Genomic DNA, 12,596 nt, shown 5'->3' on the forward strand with positions numbered 1-12,596 from the left:
GGGAAAGAGAAAGGGAAAAGACAGGATGCAAAAAAAAAGAGACCTCAGTTACTTGTCTTGCCTAGAGTTACAGACAAGCACACAGGCACAGAGAACATGGTGGCCAAGATAGGGCTACAACACTGCAGTCCCTAATCTGACGACCCACACTTACTGGTAACGAGCCTCTGTCCTGGGATCTCAGACAGCAAAAAGGAAACTTTAATCGCTTGCACCGGAATTTAGATGGAAACTCCTGTCGCAATCACCACTCCAATCGGGCCTCGCCTGAAGGTGCTGACACCTGTTGGTTCCATGGATGTCACACACACACACGTTCGAGCAGTAACCACCAGACAGTGGTTTGGACACGCATGGACACAAACTGCACCCCCCCATGGTCTAGCCGCCTGAGGTTAGCTGCCACAGACTGTGGATAAAACCCTGAATTTTCTATGCATCGGGAGAAACACAGGGAAGGTCTCCTGTCAGATTATGCCACTGTCTGCATTAGAAAGGAGACCATTACCAATTCCCTGACGCTCCAATGCTCAAACCTTTTGGCTGAAAGGGGCCTTTTCAAATGGATTCATAATCATGAACACCCCCCACCCCCACATCAGTATAAGTTATAATACTAAATTCTAATAGTTGTTACTCCTGGACAAGCTTGCATTTTGGCATCCTTTCTTCCAGTTTTAGTATTTAAAACATTTCAAAAGCTTTCCTCTCCTACCACCAGCCTTGGGAACTGTGGGTCTAGCTGGTGATTTTCCTGTTGTTCACAGGAATTCTCCATATGAGGTGAGGCAGCTAGCCTACTCTTCGCTGCACATACGGCAGCTGCAGTCGGCTCCTGCCAAGCCCGCCACTGATTCACCGTAAGGCATCCCAGGCCCCTGTGCACTCCAGTTTGAGAAACAAAGCGGGCGAATAAGGCACACCACCTGACGTGCCACTCATGACAATCAGACGGGAAGTTCCCAGGTCCAATCCCAGGCCTGAACTGAGCTGAGTTTTGGAACAGGCAGGGTACATAAGCCTCGGGACCGGGAGGGAGAAGAAAATTAGCCAGGAGTTCACGTGGTGAAGCCTTCCATGGGCGAATACCTCAGCAGCATTTCTGCTAAAAAAACCCCAAAGAGCAAAACACAACTCGGGTGTGCTACATGAGGGTCCCTGGTGCTTGCACCCCACTCTGTGCTTTCAGGAAGCGTGGCAGAAGTACAGAAGGTGAGATGAGGAGGCTTTTGCTTTTACACAGTGAGTTGTTATGATCTGGAATGCGCCGCCATGGAAGCAAATTCAATAGCAACTTTCAAAAGGGAACTGGATAAATACTTGGGGAGTAAATATTTGCAGAGCAATGGCGGAAAGAGCAGGAGAGAGGGACTAATCGGATAGCTCTTTCAAAGGGCTGGCACAGGCATGGTGGGCTGAATGGCCACCGTGGGCCGTATGGTTTTAAGATCTGTGGAGAAAACAAGTGTGAGCTTCATTCAACCCCAGGTCCAGCGTGAAATGTGGAGTCGCATTTTTAAAGCTAACCGTCTTAAATACTTACTCATGCTCTCTATGTCTAAAGAGTCCACCACTGATCTCTTCAGCTCATCGTTTGCTATTGCACGCTCAAACGCTTTCTGTTTGACAATTTTGTTACATTCTTGGTATTTCATTTTAGCATCTTTATCATTTGGCTTCACCTTAACCACCTGCAATGGAACAGAGAGGGACAAAGGTTATATCCGACTGCATATCCTGTAGAGTTCAGGGTTCATTATGCAGCAACAGACCCTTCCCGAAAAGGCAAGTTAGCCCAACCCACCCATGCCATCACTCTCCAGAACAAAGTCTAGAGCGAGAAAGAGCCATTTTGCCCATCGAGGTTGCTCCTTCCAAAGTCACTACTTCCTGCACCACTGACCCCCCCCAACCCCCCCCACAAACCCGTTGATCCCATTGTCATCCCTTAACTGCAGTCAAGAGAGGTGAAATCCAGGGGTTAGGGAGCTGGCTTTGCAGTCAAGAGGTGACAATCTCAGCCGGATTTTTTTCTGTTGTTGTTTAAACTGGCTGGCGCCAACCGTGTGAGCAGCGACCCAACAACATACACCGAGACTCAAGTACAAGACCATCACACCTGCAGCTCAAAGCAAGTCCAGCTCATTCACATCTGAGCATTGTCAACGGGCTTATTTCAGGCGCTGGTATCGATCTGCTTCTGGAGATCATGCTTAACCCAGTGTATGATCCACTTTGTGCATGACTCTTAAACCATCTGAACTGGTTCCTACCACCAGGAGCAGAGCAATAAGCACCAGATAACCACCCGTGCCGTGCAGCTCAGATTGTTCCAGACTCAACCTCTGCCTAGAAGGACACAATCTGCAATTGGGTTGCTGGGGCATTCCCACAGTGCGAATAGACACCGTATGAAAATGGCATATAGTTATCGTTGCACTTTAAAAATACTTTATAAAAATATTCATCATTATGCTTCATTGACATTCTAGACCCAACTTTCCAGGTGGATTTTTTTTTTAAGGGTTAACTACCTCACTTGGGACTGTCCTGAGAGACAACCAAATGCCTGATTGGAAACGATCCGATTCTTTGAAATGCACAGCACCCCATTAACCACCAGCACTTAGGAGCTTAAAAAAACCCCAAAAACTTCGAATCAGACGGTCAACTGCAGAACTGTTCGAAGCCAACAAGCAAGAAAGCAAAGGTATATTTAGAACTCACCTTAAAACTAAAGGTATCAAAGATGGATGTGAGTTAGTGGCAATTTTGTGAGGTAGAGTGGAACTGACAAGCCTGCTGCTAAAATAAGTCACAAATACACTCAACTTGTATTTATAACAGCTGACTGTATGTGGAATGATTCTCTATTAAGCTTTTACTGAAGATTCATCACCCGCATAGCCCCACTATAAATACCCTGACAGTTCTGTGCATGCACCTGACTATGTGCGGCAGCAACTGTTAAAAGCTTTGCCAGCATTTCTAGAATTTGTTGGACGGCGCTACACTGAATATGCAAAACAAATCGTCACAAAGGACCAAGGTTGGGAGTCAGTCAAAAATGGAATAGTCTGGACTTACATCTCCTTTTTCGTTTTAATGAACTCACAGTGCAACAACAGGACTGTCTTACTGCACGGCTTCCCTCGCTTCGGAGCAGAGAGGTTGGTGTGGACAAGTGGGAGGCCATCTTGCTTAGACACTGAAGTCACGGCGTTTCCAAATAACAACTGCAGCCCATCCTACAGATCGCTTCCCCTCATACCGCTCTCTGTGTGGGTTTAGGGCTTCAAGTTCCACACATTTTTCTCTCCTGTTTAACTGGTCAAGCCCCTGCAAAGATTCAGTTGTTTATGGAAGCCTGTGGCTAGCCAGGGAATTATTAGCCAGGCACCCTGTGATTCACGTTCAAACTTGCAGAGGTTGGGGGGGGGGGGGGGGACCCGGTTGGGGGGTGGGGGAGGAGATGTGGTACAGGCAGACAGAAGTCAACACTCGTACTACGTCCCCTGCAGTCAAGCAACCGCACAGGACACAAAGATAGGCAGGAAAAGTATGTTGTGAAGAAGACATAAGGAGTTTGCAGACGGATATAGATAAGTTGAGCGAGTGGGCAAAAATCTGGCAGGTGGAGTATAACGTGGGGAAATGCAAAGTTGTTCACTTTGGCAGGAAGAATAAAAGAAGTAAAGTGTTACTTAAACAGAGAACGACTGCAGAATTCCCAGGTGCAGAGGGATCTAGGTGTTCTAGTGCACGAGTCACAAAAAGTTAGAACGCAGATGCAGCAAGTAATTAAGAAGGCTAATGGAATGCTATCCTTTATTACGAGAGGGATTGAACATAAAAGTTAAGGAAGTCATGCTTCACTTATACAGGGCACTGGTGAGACCGCACCTCGAATACTGTGTGCAGTTTTGGGCTCTTAATTAAGGAAAGGTTGGACAGACTGGGCTTGTTTCCACTGGAGTTTAGAAGAGTGAGGGGTGATTTGATTGAAGTATACAAGATCCTGAATGGCCTTGACAAGGTGGACATGGAAAGGATGCTACCTCTCGCGGGTGAGTCCAGAACTAGGGGAGGCACTGTTTTAAAATTAGGGGTCGTCTTTATAGGACAGAGATGAGAATTTTTTTCTCTCAGAGGGTTGTGTGACTCTGGAACTCTGTCTCAGAAGGCAATGGAAGTGGGGGTCACTGAATATTTTTAAGGCACAGATAGATTCTTGTTAAGCAAGGAAATCAAAGGTTATCGGGGGTAGATGGGAACGTAGAACTCAAAACACAAACAGGTCAGCCATGATCTTATTGAATGGCGGACCAGGCATGAGGGGCTAAATGGCCTACTTCTGCTCCTATTTCACAGGTTCGCGTGATCACCAATGATCACCTGATCCGGTTCTGTGGAACACAACTCCAACATGTTAGCATATTTAGGAAAAGAGAAAGTGAGAAATAGAACCAAGAAAAAAAAAACAAACTTGGGTTTCAGAGCTACAACAGAAAAATAACAAGGCGGAAGAAATGTGCACTCTCATATCATGCGATGAAGGGGTTATCATATGAGGAAAGGTTGGACAGGTTGGGCCTGTATCCATTGGAGTTTAGAAGAGTGAGAGGTGATCTTACTGAAACATATAAGATCCTGAGGGGACTTTACAGAGTGGATGCTGAGAGGATGTTTCTCCTTATGGGAGAGACTAGAACTAGGGGACACAGTTTAAAAATAAGGAGTCTCCCATTTGAGACGGAGGTGAGGAGAAATTTCTTCTCTCAGAGTGTCGTTAGTCTGTGGAATTCTCTTCCCCAGGCAGCAGTGGAGGCTGGGTCATTGAATACTTTAAGACTGAATTAGGCAGACTCTTGATTGACAAGGGAGTGAAAGGGTATTGGGGGTAGACAGGAAAGTACAGTTAGAGCCACAATCAGATCAGTCAGGGTCTTATTGAATGGCGGAACAAGCTTGAGGGGCCGAATGGCCCACTCCTGCTCCTAATTCGTGTGTTTGTATCGCCTATCGCATCCCCAGGATGGCCCAAAGCCTCATAGTCAATGAGCTACTTACGAAGTGCAGTCACTCACAGGGGCATGTAGTGTGCACAGCAAGGTCCCATAAACAGTAACAAGATAAATGACCAATTAGTTCGCACTGGTGATGTTTAAGGGTAAAGCTGGTGGTTTAAGGGTCAAAGTTAAACAGGACCCTGGGAGCCAACCCTGCTCTATTCTGGAAAAACGCCAGAAACTCTTTTATGTCCAGGGGTCTGAAGTAACCTCGCACCAGAAAGCTGACACTTCTGATAATGATAATGATAATGTAGCACACCCTCGGTGCTGTGCTGGGGTGGGGGGGGTCAATCGAGGTTAAATGCACCAGTCCCGCAGTGAAAGTTAAACCCACAACCCTCTGGTTCTGGAGGCGAGGGCGCTACCCATGGTGCTAAATGACTAACAAACAAACTTCCTCTTCTAAAATTCAAGATTTGAAACGACCCCGCTCCAGCCCTCAGTAAAATCTCTGTGGGGACTTAGATTCCCTGTCTTGTGGACTTCAGGGATTTATAATCTGACCTCACGTGCTCCCATTTTTAGCCCATGCAGAGAGTGGGGGGCACTTGGAGCTGTCCTGGTGTAACTGGACTTTGCCACATATCCAGCCTTGATTTTTTTAAAAAAATCTTAAGAAATGCTTTATTTTAAAACTGTAACAGACACCAGGAAACAACAAATTCAATGAAATGATAAATGATACACAGCTTGGAACATTAGTTGTGGGGAAGCCAGGCTGCTCAAACCCAGCAGAGCACTGAGGGAGAGGGAAATTCCCTAATTCTATTAACGTACGCAGGGCAGCTCTGCAGCATTTCCTTGTCCAGGTTTGTTACAGTAATCAGGAAGCAGAGCTTTCATTCGAAGGGCAGTGTCCAAGCATTTCTGAACAGTATAAAGAACTGACGCTTACAGGTCTAGTGATAGAGGTGTGAGCAACTTGAGGTGAACATATGAGCATGGAGCAGGAGTAGGCCATTCGGCCCCTCGAGCCTGCTCCGCCATTTAATAAGGTCATGGCTGATTTGATCATAACCTCAAATCTGCATTCCACTTACTCCCGATAACCTGTGACATCTTTTGGTTATCTGCTCCTATCACTGCTTGCTTGTCACTACAACCAATTCCAAAAGGTATTAAGGGATATGGGGCAGAGACAGGTGTATGAAGTTAGGGTACAGGTCAGCTATGATCTCACTGAATGGCGGGGCATGCCTGAGGGGTTAAATGGCCTCCTTCTGTATTCTTTATCCGAACAAAATCTGTAGATTTCCACTCACCGTATCGTAGTCTTTCAGCGCTGCCTTAAACTTGCCCAGTGCCATATTGGCTGTGGCCCTTCTGTAGTATCCCTTAATGTATTTCTTATCCAGTTCCACTGCCTTGGTGGCATCTGACAAGGCGTAGCCATAACATTCAGTCCGTAAGTATGCCAAGCTGCGGTTCCCGTAATAAATAGCATTCTCTGAGTTCAGCTCAATGGCCAGTGTATAATACTTAATGGCATTGTCGTAATCCTTATCTGCAGGGGCAACAAACAGGCTGGCTTTAGAAACTGACAACAGGCAATGCAGCTAACTAGAGTTTGCAGTGTTAACCAGGAATTATTCACAACTGGTGTCTAACATTGTGCACAGTAACTGTATTAGAAACTATCACTGTTGAATTAACTTCAGCTCAAAACCCAGGCTTGTTACAGATTGTGTATGAAGTGCAAGACAGAACCCAGGCCCAACAGCCTCAGCTGGACCTTCTAAACTGTAGCCCCCTGCCTATGTCCCCACCACCCAGCTTCAATTTTGCTCCCATCTTTTTGCAAGGTTGCAGAATCGCAGTGGGCTGCGGCACACACAAGCACCAGCCCTGGCTGCCCACCCTTCCTCTGCGACTTTGGAGCGCTTGCTGCCTGTTCCACCATGGACAACCTCACCATCCAGCTGCATTCTGCCCTCAGCCAGTGCTCACGTGCCCTTTCCAAGCTCGGACCACTGGCAGCTAATTAGGAATAGAAGACCCAATACTATACTGACAGGCAAGAGCGGAATTAGCCCATTACTGGGACATGGGACCCATCATTTTTAATTCACATTTCCACATTAAATGTGGCACAAACTGTTCAAGGAGCACACCCAGGGGAACGTAAGTGACTTTATTAATTAAATTGTGTCGTGTCTCTTCAGAATCACCCCCTTCTGGTGGGGGCCAGCGCTACTGACAGCATCCTTGCCTCATAACAGAAGGTTGTGAACCCTGGAATTCAGCATGTGTTGGGAACACAGGAATAGGAGTAGTCATTCCATCCCTTGGAGCCTGTTCATTCATTCTGAAGCCAGCTGGTGAAGTTGGAAACCGGATGCCAATCTTTTACTTAACACCAGCTTTATTTACAGAATCGATATCATAAAGGTCTGCTTCCTTCCGCACCAATACCCAATGGCCCAGTAGTTTCTCTTTACCCAGCTCACTCAGGGAGTCTAAGTTGCCAAGACAACATGCATTTTTACATGCATGTTGTAGTCTGGAGCTATGGATAGTGATGGTAGGGGCTCCAACTTTCTTTCCATCACATGGCTGACCAGGAATCTCTCCCACTCTTACTGCCTGCCATTGGCATGTGCTGGAAGGGTTTGCAGGTTAATGCTCAACCTGTTTGGCTGCCTTCCTTGGTTATTCAGTCCTGGATTGGGACTCAAACCCGGAGCTTCTGGCTCAGAGGCAGGGACGCTACCCACTGCACCATAAGTCTCACTTAATACTCTTGTGAGCAAACAATAATCAAACTAACAGGCCCTTAAAGGGCACTGTAACAAAAATAAAACTTGAAAGGAAACTTATTAAATTAAAATAATATTCTGTGTTCAAGGTGCTTAATTAATGTCCTCTACCTGCATATATTAATCTTAATAACTGAATTAACATACCAGTAATACAGCCACCACTCAATCAGACTGTGGCTGATCTCCAGACCACAACACCCAATTACCTGTCTATGCCCTAGCACTTGAGTACAGGGTGCTGCACTGTCAAAGGTGTCAGCTTTTGAACGAAACGTTAAAACAAGGGTCCATCTGTCTGTTCAGATGGATGTGAAATATCCTGTGGCATTACCTGCACAGAGTTCCTTCAACCTCCTGGCCAACACTGTCTCCCTCAACTAACATCATGAACAAGAGGGGAACCAATCATTCGTTTTTGTTAATCTGTGGGAAATGGCTGCACACAAACTGGCTCCCACTCTTGCCTAGTCACAAGGGCAGGCAGGAAAATGCAGCTAACACGTAATGGCGATGCACTCGCCAGAATATCATATTAATTCCAGAGGCTTTATCAGAATGGTAAGAAGGATAAGGAACTGCAGTGATGCAGAGAGATTGGAAAAGCTGGGATTATGAACATACGAATCAGGAGGAGTAGGCCACTCGAGCCTGTTCTACCATTCAATAAGACCATGGCTGATCTGAATGTAGCCCCAACCCCATATTCCTGCCTACCCCCAATAACCTTTCAGCCCCTTGTTAGTCAAGGATCTATCCAGCTCTGCCTTAAAAATATTCAAAGACTCTGCTTCCACCACCTTTTCAGGAAGAGAATTCCAAAGACTCAACCCCTTGACAGCAAAAATTTCACATCATCTCTGTCTTGAATGAGCGACCCCTTATTTTTAAACAGCGACCCCTAGTCTTAGATTCTCCCACAAGAGGAAACATCCTCTCCATATCCGCCCTGTCAAGACCCCTCAGGATCTTAAAGGTTTCAATCAAGTCGCCTCTTACTCTTCCAAACTCCAGTAGCTACAAGCCTAACCTGTCCAGCCTTTCCTCATAAGACAACCTGCTCATTCCTGGTATTAGTCTAGTAAACCTTCTCTGAACTGTTTCTAATGCATTTACATCTTTCCTTAAATAAGGAGACCTGTACTGCACACAGTACTCTAGATGTGGTCTCGCCAATACCCTGTACAACTGAAGCATAACTCCCCTATCTTTGTAATCAATTCCCCCCACAATAACATTCTATTAACTTTCCTAATTACCCGCTGTACCTGTATACTAACCTTTTGTGATTCATGCATTAGGACACCCAGGTCTCTCTGAATCTCAGAACTCTCTCACTACTTAGGTAATAAGCTTCCTTTTCATTCTTTCTGCCAAAATGAAAAATTTCACATCTGCCCACATTATACACCATTTGCCAGATCTTTGCCCACTCGCTTAACCTATCTATGTCACTTTGTAGCCTCCTTACATCCTCTTCACAATTTACTTTGCAACCTATCTTTGTGTCATCAGCAAATTTAGCAACCATTCCTTCGGTCCCTTCATCCAAGTCATTTAGATAAATTGTAAAAAGCCGAGACCCCAGCACTGACCCCCGTGACACACCATTCGTCACATCCTGCCAACCTGAAAAGGACCCATTTATGCCTACTCTCTGCTTCCTGTTAACCAACCAATCTTCTATCCAAGTCAAAATGTTACCCCCTACACCATGAGCTTTTATTTTCTGCAATAACCTTTGATGTGGCACTTTATCAAATGCCTTCTGGAAATCCAAGTACAGCACATCCACTGGTTCCCCCTTATCCACAGCACTCGTGGCTCCTTCAAAGAACTCCAATAATTTGGTTAAACATGATTTCCCTTTTACAAAACCACGTTGACTCTGCCCAATTGCCTTGAATGCTCGCGGATTGTTCCTCTTAGGGCAAAGAAGGTGCAGAGGAGATTTGATGGACACATTCAAAATCACAAACGGTTTTGCTAGACTGAGTAAAGAGGAACTGTTCCTCGTGGCAGAAGACAGGGATTTAAATGGCCCAGTGTGGAGGGATTGAGGTGTCCTAGTACGTCAATCACATAAAGTTAGTATACAGGTAGTCACTGTTGTAATGTAGGAAACTGCGTTGTGAGAATCTTTAACATGCAACTAACAGGGTAGACAATCCACCTGGTCCAACCTTATCAGAGCATTTTTCAAGCAGGTTGCAACAGGTAACTGGAGCTGCCCTAAATCAATAAGATGGAAGTACAATCTGTCTGTAAATTTCATCTGATCAATGACTGCCCCTTTACAAAAAAAGAAAACCACTTCTCAAAGTGCTGGCAACTTATACAGATTTGATATTGGTGTGCGTGTGAGTCTCACCATTTAAGACATGTCAGTGGCAGCATCGCTGTACCCTTGGGTAGCTCCCCACTGGTCAGTTAGTGCTAGTCATTCTGGTACCCTGTATTGGCTCAACATCCGACATCCAAACTCTCTCATAATAATGTACACTATGTGGCACCCAAACCTTCCACACTAACTAATAACTCACTATTTAGCAGCCCAATCTCCCTCACTGTAACCAATAGATCACCATTTAGCAGCCCAATCTCCCTCACTGTAACCAAAAGCTCACTATTTAGCAGCCAAATCTCCCTCACTGTAACTAATAGCTCACTATTTAGCAACCAAATCGCCCTCACTGCGAGCAATACCTCACTATTCAGCAGGCCAACATCCCTCGCTATGACCAATAACTCACTATTTAGCAGCCAAATCTCCCCCACTGAAACCAATTGCTCACTATTTCGCAACCAAATCCCTCACTGTAACCAATTGCTCACAATTTAGCAACCAAATCTCCCTCGCTGTAACCAACAACTCACTATTTAACAGCCCAATCTTCCTCACTGTAACTAATAGCTCACTATTTAGCAACCAAATCTCCCTCACTGTAACCAATAACTCACTATTTAGCAACCAAATCTCCCTCACTGTAACCAACTCACTTTTTAGCAACCAAATCTCCCTCACTATAACTAATAGATCACTATTTAGCAGCCAAATCCCCCTCACTGTAACCAATAGCTCACTATTTAGCAATCAAATCTCCCTCACTGTAACTAATAGCTCACTATTTAGCAGCCAAATCTCCCTCACTGTAACTAATAGCTCACTATTTAGCCATCAAATCTCCCTCACTGGAACCAATAGCTCACTATTTAGCAGCCAAATCTCCCTCACTGGACCAATAGCTCACTATTTAGCAACCAAATCTCCCTCACTGTAACTGATAGCTCACAATTTAACAATCAAATCTCCCTCACTGTAACTAATAGCTCACTATTTAGCAACCAAATCTCCCTCACTGGAATCAATAGCTCACTATTTAGCAGCCAAATCTCCTTCACTGGAACCAATAGCTCACTATTTAGCAACCAAATCTTCCTCACTGTAACCAATAGCTCACAATTTAGCAGCCAAATCTCCATCACTGTAACCAATAGCTCGCAATTTAGCAGCCAAATCTCCCTCACTGTAATTAATAGCTCACTATTCAGCAGGCCAACGTCCCTCGCTATGACCAATAGCTCACTATTTAGCAGCCAAATCTCCATCACTGTAATTAATAGCTCACTATTTAGCAGCCAAATCCCCACTGTAACTAATAGCTCACTATTTAGCAGCCAAATCCCCTCACTGTAACTAATAGCTCACTATTTAGCAGCCAAATCCCCACTGTAACTAATAGCTCACTATTTAGCAGCCAAATCCCCTCACTGTAATTAATAGCTCACTATTTAGCAGCGTGGCTATGAGGCCCTTTCCTCCTCCCCTCACACTCACACGAGGGGCCCAGGCCCCCAGTGAGGGTGACCCGGAGGGGAGGGCGGTTCCCCGGGCGGGCTCGGGACACGGGGCAGCCCCCGGCTCCTCACCTTTGAAGTAGTGGTTGGCTTTGGCCTTCATGCCCTCGGCCTGGTCCTGCTGTTCGCCGCCCGCCCCGTCCGCGCCCTCCGCCATTTTCCGACTCAGGCCGTAAACTCCCTCCGCCAAACCCCGGCCTTAGCAACCGGTCGCAAAACAAACAGCGGCCGCCGCCCCCCACCCCTCCCCTTCCGAAAGACCAGGCGATTGTCGTGAAAGAGGGAACGTCAAGCGGAGGACGCCGGGCCGGTGACGTCATACGCAGACACGCAAAAGGGTGACGTCACACGTAGCAGCCAGAGGGGATTTCCCCAGGGAGGGGAACCTGAAAAAGGGGATTTCCTCAAATACCCTCACAGGGGATAAAATATACCCTCACTGGGGGTAAAATATACCCTCACTGGGGGTAAAATATACCCTCACTGGGGGTAAAATATACTCTCACTGGGGGTAAAATATACTCTCACTGGGGGTAAAATATACCCTCACTAGGGGTAAAATATATCCTCACTGGGGGTAAAATATACCCTCACTGGGGGTAAAATATATCCTCACTGGGGGTAAAATATACCCTCACTGGGGGTAAAATATACTCTCACTGGGGGTAAAATATTCCCTCACTGGGGGTAAAATATACCCTCACTGGGGGTAAAATATACCCTCACTGGGGGTAAAATATATCTTCACTAGGGGTAAAATATACCCTCACTGGGGGTAAAATATACCCTCACTGGGGATAAAATATACCCTCACTGGGGGTAAAATATACCCTCACAGGGGATAAAATATACCCTCACTGGGGGTAAAATATACCCTCACAGGGGATAAAATATACCCTCACTGGGGGTA

The 12,596-nt window shown here is 45.9% G+C and overlaps 1 protein-coding gene across 1 annotated transcript in view; it reads right to left on the reverse strand.

The window, feature by feature from the left end:
* ppp5c (protein phosphatase 5, catalytic subunit) overlaps positions 1 to 11,928 on the reverse strand; it is a 36,789-nt gene extending 24,861 nt beyond the window's left edge. The window contains exons 1-3 of the mRNA XM_078536698.1: positions 11,759 to 11,928; positions 6,335 to 6,576; positions 1,544 to 1,691 (exon numbers count right to left, since the gene is read on the reverse strand). Of these exons, the coding sequence (XP_078392824.1) occupies positions 1,544 to 1,691; positions 6,335 to 6,576; positions 11,759 to 11,843 (475 nt within the window). The 5' untranslated portion in view covers positions 11,844 to 11,928. The remainder of the gene's footprint in view (positions 1 to 1,543; positions 1,692 to 6,334; positions 6,577 to 11,758) is intronic.
* Positions 11,929 to 12,596: the final 668 nt, after the last annotated feature.

Source organism: Cetorhinus maximus, unplaced genomic scaffold, assembly GCF_964194155.1.
Source record: "Cetorhinus maximus unplaced genomic scaffold, sCetMax3.hap1.1 HAP1_SCAFFOLD_1428, whole genome shotgun sequence".
NCBI lineage: Eukaryota > Metazoa > Chordata > Chondrichthyes > Lamniformes > Cetorhinidae > Cetorhinus > Cetorhinus maximus.